At 50.8% G+C, this 14,060-nt stretch overlaps 2 protein-coding genes across 2 annotated transcripts; both read right to left on the bottom strand.

Annotated features, from left to right (window-relative positions):
• Nucleotides 1-2,435: 2,435 nt before the first annotated feature.
• CALHM2 (calcium homeostasis modulator family member 2) lies at nt 2,436-3,478 on the bottom strand. The gene is made up of 2 exons (XM_021536267.2): nt 2,936-3,478; nt 2,436-2,852 (listed from the first exon to the last, which is right to left on the bottom strand). The coding sequence occupies exons 1-2, from the start codon at nt 3,476-3,478 to the stop codon at nt 2,436-2,438; spliced, it is 960 nt and encodes a 319-aa protein (XP_021391942.2).
• A 5,433-nt stretch (nt 3,479-8,911) lies between these two features.
• On the bottom strand, nt 8,912-11,354 carry CALHM1 (calcium homeostasis modulator 1). The gene is made up of 2 exons (XM_021536266.2): nt 10,806-11,354; nt 8,912-9,432 (listed from the first exon to the last, which is right to left on the bottom strand). Exons 1-2 carry the CDS (start codon nt 11,352-11,354, stop codon nt 8,965-8,967), a joined length of 1,017 nt encoding a protein of 338 aa, XP_021391941.2. The 3' UTR covers nt 8,912-8,964.
• Between the last annotated feature and the right edge of the window lie 2,706 nt (nt 11,355-14,060).

A 14,060-nucleotide genomic window follows, 5' to 3' on the forward strand; every position in this document is an offset into this window, starting at 1 on the left:
ATTGTCACTGGGGGACATGGGGTGACAGGAACAACAGGGATATATTCCTGAGGGTGCTGATGTGCCAGGAGAGGCAGAAGCCTAGGGCTCTCTCAGTGGAGGCCACGCTCAGGGTGGCAGAGAGGAGGAAAACCCAATCTCTGCAATTGCAAACAAATTTCTGAGTGTAATGTCTTGCTCTACTCCTCACTAACAGCTGTCCATTCAAACGTGCCTCTCCAGCAAGAGGGAGGGAAAACAAGTAGCACATCCCAGCACATGGAAAGAGAGGATTTAATATAGGGGAGAAGGGATGTAAACAGAACAAAAGATGGTTTGTGCTCATGGTTTATTCTTAGGATAAAAATCCATTCTCAAGTATTATGTGTCTTGCCCCTTTCCTGCAAAGGAGGGAAGGAGAAGGAACCAGAGTGGAGGTGGTTCAAAGGAATAATTGGGACTATCAAGGAGGAAGGCAAGGGAAATAAAGGAAGTAAGAGGAACTCTGCTTTGTTTCAGCAAGTTAACCTTGTTAACTGGCTGTGTGGGGGTGGCGTGCACATCTGCATGTTCGCAGTCGAGGGCCAGCAAGAAGAAATGCAAATTAACTCCCTTTCATCTCAACTTAATGCAATTTAATTTAACTTCCATCTGATTATTTCTGTGGGCTAGCTGATGGTGAGGCTGAGAGCCAAGCCTTCCCACAAATGCAAAGCAAATCTGTGGAGAAGCTGAAGAGGAATCCTGGGATGCCTCGCCCATTAAACGGTGTTCCAGCCTCTTTATGTGAGGGAATAGCCTGCAGCTGTTCCTTGCAAGACACCATACTTGTCAAAAGCTTTTTAAATAATTTTCTCTCCTTTGCTGCAATTGTGTATCCTGATATACAAGATTTGTGCTACTCACTGCAAGAATAACTAAAAAGCCATGTTACTAACTTGTAATATGTGGTAATGCTTTAAAACATTCTAGGATTATCTGGATAGGAGAGGATTTGAATCTTTAATAGAAAGAAAAAGTAAGTTCCCAGTACTTGAGTTCAAAGAGAATGTTAAATTATGCCTTTTATAGACCCCCTGAAAAAAGCTCAGAAGGCCATGAAAAATAACTCTCATTTAATAATTTATTTCAAATCTCCTTGTGTGTAAGCCCCTCTGAGTTCTATGGGTTTGAGCTGTTTTTTGAACAACTTAAGGCTTTTTGGTAAATGGTACAGTGTAAAAGGAAGTTGTGTCTATAACTAAACAGTTCAAGTAGGAAAACCAAACTCTGTCATACCAGCTCTTTAAACAGTGTTGGGTACACAGGATTGACCCGTGCGAGGAAAGGCACTGCAATGCCAGAGGAGCAGCCTTGAAACCATAGTCACACAGTGGTGTGGTGAGGGTAGTAATTTTACACTTTCTGGTTTTGCTTTCCCAGAGTATGGCCAAGTCCATAAAAGAGACATTGTGCTCCAGGGGCCAATTAAGGCAGTGGAAAGAGTTTTAAAAAATTCAGTGGGAGATGAGTAGGGAGAGGGCTGCTCCCCCATCTTGTTCCTGCTGTCTCCTTGTTGCTCCAGGGCTGCAGTCCCAGTACAGCAGATGGGTGATGGGTGAATGCAATGTGCTCTTTGGGCTGGCAGCTTTCTCATCTCCTTCCCCTCTGTGAAAGATGCTCCATTAATAAACTGACTGATCACAGTTCCATGTTATATACACTGTATGTTTATACATATATTTATGTAAAGCTAATTCTGGTTGAGGTCATCCTGAAGCTTGTAACCCAAACAAAGGACTCTAATCCGATGCTTGGATGAGAAATTCAATGAGATACAGACAGTGCTGTGGGTACTGATTCCTCTCAATCTCCACCTTGCTACCTTGCCCCAAAGCTGTTCTGCTAATGGTGCTTCTTCTGGGTTTATAAACACATGGTGGCGACCATTTCAGTTCATTAGAGATTGCCAGGCACATTAGTAAGAACAAAGGGAGTTTGGTGTCTTACCCAAATTTCAACTTGGTAATTAGAGTGCCTTTTAGAATACCAGGAATATTGGTGATTGCTCCTGCTTTAGTCTCTCAGTTATTTGGTGTGTGGCTGTCCCTGCTGTGGGGGAGACAAGTGGGGCTGCAGGAGTCGCAGTGAGAAACGCGCCCATCTCTTGCTCCCCAAGGCTTCTGCTGGTGCATCAGGCAGTGGGCTGCACTGGCAGCCTGGAGGTAAGGGCTGCACCTGCTCTTTGCTCCCCTGTGTCTCTGGGAACAGCAAGTGAGACTGTTGTCTCCGAGGGAGGGGTTCCCCAGCTCAGGGTATTGCTTATCAGTCTCTGCCTTGAGGCTGTTGTTTCCTGTTTACCTGCTCCTAGAAGGTATCCTGCTGGGAGGAATATTCCCACTGCATCTCTCAGCTGAGCGTGGATACTGGAAGGCCTGCCAGGCAGTCTGGAGAAGCACTGCTGGTGGACATCTGTCTTAGGAAGCTAAAAACAGCAGTTCGTGGCCTTCTGGGGTTGGCCCATTCCCTTCCACCCCTTTGGCCCATTTGTGGAGGCGGCTGTAGAGGGGGAAGCCCTTGTTCTCTCGGTAGATGTAGACACCTGTGATGGCATTCCACTGGGGGCTCGGCTGGACGCCCTCCACTGGGAACTCCTGCACCAGCTCCTTCTCCTCCTTGTCCAGTGCCACAAAGCCAAAGAACTGTTTCACATTCTTGGCTGCCAGGATCCTGGAGTGGACCTCGGCCGTGCGTCGGAAGAGCTTGTCCTCGTTGGAGCGGTACTGGGCCCAGTAGGCCTCCTGCCGGTAGCTCAGCGGCGAGCAGCAGTGCTTCAGGCACTTGGTGAGGAAAACCAGGACCGCAACAATGCCGATGAGCAGCCAGCCGAAGAGCTGGGAGAGAAGAGAGAGGCTGTGTTAGCACATGGCAAGGTGGCCTTACCCACTCCCTGTGGCTTTTTCCCTGGTGTGCCTACCTGGGACTCGTATCTCAACCTTCGTGTCACTTCGTCCCTGAACTTGGTGAGGTTTGCTGGGATGTCTCTGCAAGGGAACTTGGCCAGCACCTCGGCCCCGTACTCAGCTGGAAACTTGTCCAGGGAGGATGGTTTGACAAACTCGCTGAGGGCACAGATGTAAGCTTCCCCACGCAGCAGCGAGATGACCGACCAAGTGATGGGTGCCACGGATGCTCGGCCCATAATGGAGCCGAAGAGGAGGAAGGTGGCAGCAGCAGAAAAGTTCTTGGTGCCACGCTTGTGGCACTCGGCCACCAGGTTCCAAGTGTGGTTGTTCCAGATGACACCAATGAGGAAGAGGGCCAGGGCCGGGACACCGATGGCAGCCAGCCCATAGATGTAGTTGCGGGCAGGGGAGCAGGGGCAGTTGAATGCAACGACTGAGAAGAGCTCCTCACTCCCCACCGTGCCCAGCGCCACCAAACCATTGAAAATCATCACGTCTTTGCTCTTGAAGAACAAGGAGAGGAAGCGGAAGTTCTCAGCGATGAGGGCAGCCATCTCGTCTGGGGGCTGAGAGATGTGTGCTGCACTGGGGGCTGTGCTGGCTCAGCCCCCAGCACAAGGAACACTCCAGTGGGGGATGAAATGGCCTGATGCTAGCTGAGGTGCAAGGAGCTGTTCTAGGAGCAAGACACCTTCGCTGATGTCACTTCCTCCCTCTGGTGTCCCAGCCTCTAGAGCTGGCTGCTGATACCAGGGATACTTCAAAAAGGGGCTGAAAAGGGACTTTGCCTAAGCAATATGTGAAACCTCAGCTATTTGTTTCCTACTAAGCCCTCCAAAAGCTTCACTACAGCAAAGATGACAGGTGGGGCATCTGCTTCTGTCCCTCTCAATTGCACATTTGTCCTCTTTCCTTGAGTTCGGTCTTAGTCACCTCTCACAGAGGCAATTATTGTCAGCATCACTGGCAAACTCTTGATAATCACCCAAACCTGCAATGGAAGAGGACACAATGTTACTGGGAAAACTAGACCAGAGCACTGGCACTAGGATGTGTCCCCAGCCCTGCCACTGACTCACACTAGCCCAGCAACATGTGGCACATGGGTGCTGGGGTTGTGCTGCTTTGAAGGTGCTCTGTGTGGCTTTTGCCTCCCTCTTTAGAGCTGACGAGTTAATACTTATTAATAGTCGCAGGTATGTGAGGAAGGCAGCAAGGGGTGCTGTGAGACATCCCAGCAGATTTGGGAGCACAGAACTGTGGCATGGGAGGCCCAGGCAGGAGCAACCTTTGCTGAGAAGGGTGAACGGATGCTTGGGTGCTGTTGCTACCAGCAAGAGAAGTTACTTTCTGGGAAATCTTATCCTGATGTCCCAGGATACAAACACCAAATGCTTATAAGAGCTGGGACATCAATTATGTGTGAGCATTTGCCAGGATTAGGTGGGCAGGATGATCTCCCATCCGGCAGCTGATTGACATAATTGTACCCCCTGTCCTGGCCTGCAGTCTCAGCTCAGCCTCTTAATTGCTGCCCTAAGACTGAGCCCCTCAACCTGCAGCCTCAGTGCCAGAGATGCTCTTTGGTGCCCTTTGCCTGTGTTATACCCTACTGACAGGGCTGCAGGCACTTGGGGCCAAGCAGGGAAAAGCATGTTCCCTGATTTATTTACGGGCAGGGAAATACCTGGGGAATGTATTCACACTCTCTGCAGCGATGTTCATTCCCCCATCCCATCTGCAAGCTGGATTCAAGTAATTTCTTAGCTGACTTTCCATCAGTGCTGCATCTGCGCAGGGTTTCTCCTCAGGAAGCCTCAAGCACCAATCAAGCTCTGGGTGCCCTCACCCCTGTGATGAAACCCGCTGGCCTCAGAGGAACTGCTGTCACCGGGGTTTGCTGGAGACAGGAAGAACCTGGGTGCCCAACCAACCATCTCTGGCAGCTTGCACAGTGCTGGAAGTGCCAGCACACATCTGGGGCTGTCTGGGAACCATGGTCCCCAGGGATGCCTCAAAGTCTTTCCCGCACCACCCCAACTGCAGGGACAAGACTTCAGGGACATTTGGGCAAAAGAGACAAAGATACTTTAATCCTTATGGTCTTTTGCACAAGGCTTGCTTTTACACTGTGTTTTAACTCTCTTTAAACCTCTGTTCATCTGCTGCCTCAACAAATCCCAGTTTACTCCCTTTCTCCATGGGGCAGGGGTGGGGAACAGGGGCGGAAATTTTGCCTGTTTTTTGCTGTGTCTAATCCCTGGCAATCCCTCTAAAGTCACGTTGTGATATTGCTGAGTTCAAACGTAAACAGCCCTTAATGTCTTCCTGCAGCTTCCCAGTTTTCCATATGCAAAACTCCCTCTGCAAAGGAGACAGACCAGCCAAAAACTGCCACCACGTGATGGGGAGCCAGGCCTCCACCTCCATGCTTGGTGGAACTCCACGTTTGCAGCCAGATGCCAAGTCCACAAACTTCCTCTAGTTGAAGCATCTGTTGTTAGTTACCCACAAACAGCCCTGATAAACATGGCCCTGTAACCTTTCTGACAGAGCCTGGCAAATGGCAAAGCAAAAATCTAAGGAGCAAAGAGAAGTACTGGCCATTTAGAGGGTGCCCTTCCTCTGCTAGGTAGTTATGGTCTGGGAGAGAGGGTTGGGTAGAAGGGGAGAAGTTGTTTGCAGCAGGTAAATTTTTAAGACCCTCTGTTTCTTTCCCCAAAATATATATAAAAGCAAGAAAGAATTAAGTCACTTACTTGAAAAAGTTGTTGAAACCAGTTCTGGAGCCTTTTCGGCCCTTCCTCTGTTTTTTTCGCTCAGGCTCTGGTTGTGGGGGGTTTCCAGCAGCACACAGGGCTGAGCAGGAGTTGGGATGCAGCCAAGGCTGGTCTGATGGGCGAAGTGGAAGCTTTTGAAAACAACCTTAACAGTTTGTGAAGGCTTCTTTATTCAGTTTGAAACATGCTCTCCGCTGTTGGCTTCTGGAAAGAGGGAGGAGGTTGTTCTGAGGCTCTGAGTTTGGGTGGGGCAAAAAGCAGGCGCTTGGCTTCTGCTCTGAGCACGGCTGAGGTTGTGCCTTTAAGAACAAAAAAAAAAAAAAAAAAAAAAGGAAATGAAAAGCTGAAAGAATGAGTCACTGGAAAAAGCACATCGTGCTCTCTCAGACTCATATGCAGATGTGCAATGGCTGGCTGGATTGGTCGGGAGTTTGCCTGGAGAACGGCAGCGATGCGGCGCCTTGCAGGGGTGCGGAGGGGAGGGGAAATGCAGGATCCCCCCAGCCTGGGTGCAGCCCCCATCGTCCCCCGCCATGCCGGTGGGGCCGCACCGGGCAGGCAGGACAGCGCGGGAGAAGCCCATGGTCCCACGAGAAGGGACAGAAACTTCTGTTCCAGCACATGGGAGCCGGCTGAGCAGCGGGAAGGCACCGCCTGGGTGGGTTTTGGGGCATCGCAAGCTCTGTGGGTGCCAGGTTCTGCTTCCCCCCAGGCGGGACCGAGCAGGCTGGGGGCTGAGCAGGGCTTGGCCGTGTGTGCAGGGCTGGGCACAGCCTGATTTTTTGGCGAGTGCGATGCATTCCTGCCTGGTTCTGCTTTTCCACTCGCTGCTTTCTCTGCTTGAGCGATGCCTGCGAGGCAGCCGAGAGCGCATCATTTTTCTTTTCTCCCTCCTCTCCGCCATCTCTCCCTCAGCTCCAGCTCCTGCCCAGCCTGCTGAGGCCCCCATCCTCCTTCCCCACCCTCCTTGCCGTCTTATCCCTGGGGTTAAACTCAGCCCTCCCCAGAGACTGTCTTCAGCACAGGCAAATCTTCAGCGACACCCACATTTCCCTCCGCCCCGAGCAAATTTAGGCTCATCCCAGCGCCGGCAGTTCAGCCGATGGGCATTTTGGACCATCTTCCTTCCTACCCGCAGCTCTGGGGTCCCCGGGCGGGTTTTTGCAGCTCCCGGTTGTTTGGGTGCGGTGCAGCCCGCGGCGCTCCCACAGCCTCGGCGCTTGCCTGGGGCTGGCTCGGCGCTCAGAGCGCCGCAGCACAGCGGGGTCAGCGCCGGGACCGCAGCCTGCCCCGAATCCAGGGGCTCCGTCGGCTCCCTTGGGAACGCTCTCCTCCCAAAGGCCACGAGCAGCGTGCCCGGATTCCAGCACGGAGAGGAGAACCTGCCTGATCTAGGAGGACTCCGCACCTGCTCAACTTGCTGCACGGGGGTAAAGCTCTGATCCTAAAAATCTTAGTTAAAACGCCAAGGGCTTCTCATTGCAATGGTTATTTTGGCACCTTAATGGCTGTGCCATGGAGCCTGCCATCTCTCTGTGCTGCTCGCCATCGTGGGGGACTCTGAGCATGCCTTTCTCACTGAGCCATGAACAGCACCAAACTGCAAATAATAGGAGTGGAAACCACCTTTATCTTTTAATCTCCTTTGCTTTGTAAATCAGGTTTTGTGCCTATTAATTTCTGGGCAGGTGCATTAATTAAAGTTTGGGTGTGAAGATTAATGACAAAGCTGTGTCATGCTCCTTTCTCCTGGGAGTTGGCCAGATTCAACCTGTCCTTGACTATGGGCTTGCTAAGATGCTCTCAAAGCAGCCAGGAGAATTTCCTCATCACTTTGGTCCTTTGTTCTCTTCTCCCCAAAGCCTCTGTGGAGTTACACAGTGATAATTAAGGTTTATGCAAATGACAGTCACCTCAGTTACTCATAATAAGTTGTTTGAACAAGAACACCACAGCAGAAATTTCAAGTGGATAAACATCTCAGAAGGGACTTGGCAGGGCTAAAATTCATCCCTCAAAAGGGGTTTGCCTTCTGCCTATTTATAATAAAATCAGGGTCACTGGGAAACACTCTTCTGGGCTGTGATTTCCATGGTCACCTCAAGGGCCTGCATCCTGTCATCCTCTGTTTCTCTGGAATGGGCTGCCACCTTGTATTATGGAATGTTGGCAGTGACTTCCCAGCTTCTCCTCTGAGGCCCACGACTGGCTGCTGCTGGTGGCCATGCACTGGCAAAACTCTTCAAGTCACACAGCCTCAGCACCTCAGGCTTGGCATGGGAGCTCTTCCAGTCCTTTTCATTCATCCAAATAAAGAAACACCAACAGCTTTTGTAAATGGCTTTTATAAATCCTGGTGTTTGAACACAGAGCTTAAATGGTAAGCCTGAATTATTTATTTGGCTCCTTAAACAAACACCCAGGTGGGTTTTTAACATCAGTCTGTCTCAGGGAGAGATACAGGAAAAATTGTAAGAACAAATCATCCTGAGGAAGATTTGTGGCAAGGTGTTGGTCTGGCTCCCTCTCCACTCCCTGCTGCTGAATGCTAGCTGCTCTCCTTGTCTGACACTTCCCTGAAGGAGCATCTCTTTGCAAAACTCATTTAATGGTACTTGTAACAGCAACCACGCTGTTTCTGTCACATGTAGTGCGATACATGTCTCTTTACTAACTCATTGCTTTGGTCAAATTTATTTTAAGGCTCTTCTTGGCTTTGGGAGCTCTGTGTCTGTGGGGATGTAGTGTGTGGAGGGGTAATGTGATCTTTTAGGGTTTCATAACTTGGCAGGAGAAAGGGGCACTCTCAGCTTGCTTCCCCACCAGGGGATTTTTAATACTGCCTAAACCCAGATGCACTGCTCAATGCTGAGCACGTCATGAAAGAGAGGAAGTTTTGCACATCTGGTAGTGTCTGTCTTGGCAACTGCCACAACACAGACCTGGTGCTCAGTGGTGTGGGACACACAGCACATCTGGCTGCCACGTTGCACCCTTCAGCATCCCTGGGGCTTGTCCATCATGGCCTTGCAAAATTATCCTTCCTGGCACAGAACTCTTACCTGAATCACCGATGCTGTAGGACTGGATGTGAGAGCAGATGAGAGCAGATGGGATCACACAGACACCACTGAGCCCATTGGGTGCCTGTTCCCCTGCAGCTACTGTGGCACCAGCCCTTGCCTGTGCCCTGGCTTCTGCCCTCTATTCAGCCCATCCCACAAAAATGTGATTCTGCCTCTGCACAGCCCCATGGACCCTCACACCCAGCTGTAGTAGGCAGCTGTCTCTTTTCGGGGTGCAGAGGGGTGCATGGGGGGCTGCCCTTCTCCTGCCCAGCCATTTCCAGTGGGGAGGGCAGGTGGGTGGAGGTGCAGTGGGGGCTTGCATCTGTGCCAGTTCTTCAGGGCCATGTTCATGGTGCCCTGGTCAGTGATGCCCAGGAGCTTCTCGGCAGCTTCCCCGGCATTGGCAGGGGCTTTCCTGGGCAGGTGGCAGCGAGCAGCCACCAGGTCTGTGCTCATCCCCTCAAAGAACTGCTGGATGCAGACCTTGGCAAAGCTCCTGGCGTGCTCCGCACACGTCTCATCGAACAGCTTGCGCTCGATGTCGATGTAGTGGGACCAGTATCTGCTCTTCAGGAAGGCAGCCTGGCTGAAGCAAGGCCGAAGTGATCTGACTAAGAAAGCCAGAGTGGTCATCAGCAGCACAAAGCACCAGCCCAGAGCCTGCAGGGATGGAGGGGAACCAGAGCTGTCACAGGCAGGCAGAGCATATGCCTAGCAGAACCAGCCAGCAGAACCCCCCTGGTTTGCAAACAAGCCTGACTCCACTTTGGGCTGTTTGACATTTGGCTGTGTTTACACTGCAAACTGGGCAAGGAGGCCCTATGAACCATTTGCACTGGAATTTTGTTCAGTGCATCCACACAGGCAGTACCTCTCACTTCTTGCCTTGTAGAGCATCAGCAGGCACTGACCATAAATAACACCAGGGCTGAATCCTGTGCCCAGCCCTTGGTCCTGCCTCTGAGATGGCAGTGCCTCACCTAGGTCTAGGATAGCCTCTGTTCTCTGACTTGCAGTATTGTCCCAGATATTCCCTGGTTTATGCAACTGTCTTAACTCTTTTTCCAAACAACTTAGTAACATCTACTGTGAGTGAGCAGCAGTGAAAACTCCCCTGTTAATGGGGTCTGACAAGAAGGGTGAGATGAGGACAGAGCCAGGACCAGTCTGTCTTGTTCAACATCAGTCTTAGCTCAGGCTGCCTCCAGGCTGTACTGGCAGAACTCGTGATGTTCAACCCTCCTGGAAATGCAGCCCTCTAAAAAAACACCTGTTGGGGGAGGTTCTGTGTGGGACCTCTAGTTTTTCAGCTCCCAATGCTTTCCAATTGGAGTCTGTCTAGGAAAATCTGCTTTGCATCTTTGGAGAAGTCCCTGTGTCTCAATTTCTCTTAAAGGGGATAATCATCCCGGTCTGCCCTAAGGAGGTCAGGCAGAAGGTCTGTTTATAAATGGGAGTGCATGAGTGCCAGGTGTTCCAGATCATCCTGTCTCCAACATGGCCAGGAGCAGAGGGCTTAAGAGGAATTAAGCACAAGACAAGTGGTTAGTGGCACTTCTTCATTTGTGGTTCCCTGGGATGGCTAATAAACACAGCCTGGCTGTTCCAATGCAGCGGCAGAGACAAGTGGCATAGATGGTTATCGACCCATTGTTTGCATATGTTGTAATAAGAAGTAAGAGCAACTGATGGGTTATTGGAGAGGGTGACAACCTACCAGCCACTAAGATCCACCTCAGCCCCTTCTGAACTTGCTCTGAAGAAATACGTGCAGATGGTTTGACTGTCACTGCTCTGCAGCCCCAGGCTGCCCGGGGGGCCAATTATCAGCATGACCTACAGCTACAGCCTGTGCACCACACTGGAGGCATAACCCCACACAGCTGAGTCTGAACACCTTGTACCCCTGCAAAATTACCAGTCTCTCCTGCTGCAGCTTGATTTCAACAAGGAGATTGTGTTGAGGGAAGAGCTCATGCTGGCAGTGCCTAACCCCAAGCCACCAGTGAGGGCACAGCCAGGGTGCCTCTTACCTGTGAGATGCAGCGCAGGTACCTGATGGCCACTTCGTTGGCAATGAGCTGCTGCCCATTGTAGATCTCCTTGCAGGGGATTCGGGCGAGGACCCGCTGTATCTCCCCCTGGGAGAGGTGGGGGTGGCTGGCATTGCCCAGGGTCTCCACGGGCACTGAGGTGCAGAAGGCACAGGTGATGCACTTGCCGTCCAGCAGCGTCACCGACACCCAGACCGCGGGGGCGATCATGGCTCGCTGCGCCATGGAGCAGAACATGTAGCGCAGCACAGCCGGGTCCTTCCCCCGCTGCCCCTGCGGCCGCCTCCACTCCTCTGCCAGCATGGAGATGTTGTTGTTCAGCACAAAACCCAGCAGGAACAAGATGAAGGGGGGCACCAGGAGGATGCCCAGCCCATAGGCCAGGTTGTAGTGTGGCAGGCAGGGGCAGTTGAAATCAAAAGCTGAGTACATCTGGGTGCTGGCAAGGGCCATGATCCCACAGATGCCATTCATGAAGGACTCCTGGTTGGACTGGAAGAACTGGAAGATCATCCGAAACTTGTCCATCTTCACTCAATTCCTTCCCCCACCAGGGTCCAAGCTGTGGCCTCAGTCTATTTCATTCTTTCAGATTTCCTCTTCAAAGATGGCATCACTAAGTTTCTGTGCAGTCCATGGTTTCATTCACTTATTCATGCCCTCTTACAATCCCACTATTTAAAGCAGAAAAATAACTTTTTTTTCTGCTGATTTTGCTGCCTAGAAAAATTTAGAGTTTGCTTCCTCCTGCTCTTTGGATCTGGGACCTGGGTTGTTTCTGGCTTGTAAAACCTGATTTCATGCTTCTCCACATCCCCATTTTTGCAGTTCCCAGCCACCAGCTCTCTTTGCTGGAGGGTGCAGGTGTTACCATGGCTGTGTCCTCCCCAGATCACTTTGTGCCCTGGGCAGAGTTGGCTGATTGGCCTCTGTGAACCTGTTTGCAAATGCAGGGGGTGGGTGCTCCTCCCAGGACTGAACAGGACACCCCACCTCTGCAGTGCTGGCACACATGGAAAAACTGTATTCCAGAACTTCCCCCTTCCTCTGTGTATTTGCCTTGCCTCAGCAGCATCTCAGGCAAGGACCTTGCAGGTCTGCCAGCCCCTACTTCTGGTCCAGCTTTACTGGGAAATACCTTCTTTTTTATTCTGCAGAGGGAAGGGAAAAAAAAATAGAAAGGCAGAGGAAGGAGAGGTAACACTTAGGCTGGACTTGGCTTCCACAGCTCAAATCTAAAAGAAGTGGATGGTGTTGATGGTGTTCTCCTGCACTCAGTTCCCAGTTCACAAAGCAGCCTTGGTGCACTCGGTTGCTCCCTCAAGCTGGCTAAAAGATGGGGGATTACAGGGGCTACAGGTGGCTGTAAAACAGATGGTGACAATTGCTTAGTCGTTCCTGTCCAGGCACCACCTGAGTGTTGATGTGAGGATCACGATATATCTGACTGGGCACCAGTGTGACTGCAGTGGTGGCTGTGGGACACGTCACCAAGGGAAGCTGTACGTAGGTTTTGCAGTGTGTCAGTGCCAAGCTAGGAAGTCACACCAGGCGTTTTGGCCATTAGTCAGTGCTGCAGGTTCTGAGTCTGCCTGCACCAGTCCTGGGGTTCAGCTGATTATGCTGAGCTCACCCTGAGCTGCCACCGCAGAGGTGAGCATGTGGGTAATACCTGAGCAGTCTTAGCTCTGCCTGCTGTGGAGAGGTAAATTGCATGATCTCATCAAATGGGAAGAGATTTTGCTGCATGAATATAGATGAGGCCTATTGTATTGCTAGCTAAGAGCTCAGACTGGCTTCTCTATTCACCTGACAGGTGGCTTTTTGAAGGCTAGTTCACATCAAAGCCTGCGTGAATCAACCCTGTAAAAAGCTGAGAGCTTTTTGATCTCCAGGAAAACCCTGCCTTTTATTAACATGAATGAAGGGCCTGAGTCTGCTTAGTGTACAGAACTACAGTTCTCACTGAAGCCAACAACAGGTCAGTTGGAATCAAAAAAGAGCCCATAGAAGACAACGCCTGGGTCTTTCTTTCCATGTTGCCTTGTTAGGAAGGACTTTGTTTTCGTGAGCTTCCCAACAGAAAGTTCACTCTAACTGACTTGCAATGGAAGGCAGAGCTGATGATTCCTCCCAAATCCCAACTCATTTGTGTTGTGGAACCCCTGTCCTGAAAGAGATGGTACGTGCCCAAGTTCCTCCCTGGACCCAGTCCTGCCCCTGCACACCAAGACAGACAGAAAGGTGGGATGTAAAGCAGTAACAAGGCCCATCAGGAGAATTTAGGAAGTGACTGGGGAAGCTGTCTTTGCAGTCAGCTCTGCTGTTTCACAGGCTCTTGGCAGATGAGGATCCCTAAGGGTGGCAGACATATCTGCAGGTCAGGCATCACAACAGCCCTGAGAGACAGACAACTGCTAAAGTGTGTCAATGACCCTCTCTGCCCCAATTTCCACAGGAGGGTACACACTCTTAATAGAGCTGCTGGGAAGAGACCTCTGGAAATTTTTTTGATAGTTGGAGATGCCATAGACTTTCTGGGCAAGCCTTTCAATCACCTTCAAAATCAATGTTTTCTTCTGTTTAAATGGAATTTTCCTGCATTTTGGGTTTATTGCCTCTTGTCCTGTCATGGGGTGCCAGACACCATTTCCACAATGGAGAAGAGTTCTTGGTCTTTAGGAGGAAACACAGCAGGAAACTCAGGGGGGCTGTGAGGAATGAACACCCATGGCCTCAGCCAACTGGAGCTACTCCATGACCAGACCAGACTCTCCCAGCAGCACGTTAACCTTTGAAGATCTTCAAAATCCATGGCAGCACCCTTAAACCCTTTTGTTTTCTTCCTCCTGGTACAGATAACAAATCTGTTCCTCTACTCCCTTTTAGCCTTTCATATTTTGTGGCCACACTGGTATGACTTAAAACCTGAGAACATGGAAAGCAGCATGCAAATGGAGCTACAGACCTCAGCTCTGAGCATATTAGGAAAATACCCAATTTGACTACTATGGAATGGTGAGTCCAAACTGAGCTGCCATGTGATGTTGTGTCTGATAAAAGTAAACCAGAGACACAATTCAAAGTGCAATGCTGATTTCAAAGATGAGCTCAGAAGCTCCCTGGATCTAAGGAGCTCCTGGAGAAAGGACCACTGTGTTTTCCCCTACCAGCATGGGCCACAGCTGGCTCTGTGCACTCTCCTAGCATATCCAAGGGAGCTCAGGGATTCAT

The sequence above is a fragment of the Lonchura striata genome, chromosome 7, assembly GCF_046129695.1.
Source record: "Lonchura striata isolate bLonStr1 chromosome 7, bLonStr1.mat, whole genome shotgun sequence".
Lineage (NCBI taxonomy): Eukaryota > Metazoa > Chordata > Aves > Passeriformes > Estrildidae > Lonchura > Lonchura striata.

Excerpts from the sequence above, each read along its gene's own strand:
- CALHM2 (XM_021536267.2), bottom strand. The coding sequence starts at position 3,478 with ATGGCTGCCCTCATCGCTGAGAACTTCCGCTTCCTCTCCTTGTTCTTC. Across the intron at positions 2,853-2,935 it reads GGTTGAGATACGAGTCCCAG|CTCTTCGGCTGGCTGCTCAT; the intron begins GTAGGCACACCA and ends CTTCTCTCCCAG.
- CALHM1 (XM_021536266.2), bottom strand. The coding sequence starts at position 11,354 with ATGGACAAGTTTCGGATGATCTTCCAGTTCTTCCAGTCCAACCAGGAG. Across the intron at positions 9,433-10,805 it reads ACCTGCGCTGCATCTCACAG|GCTCTGGGCTGGTGCTTTGT; the intron begins GTAAGAGGCACC and ends CCATCCCTGCAG.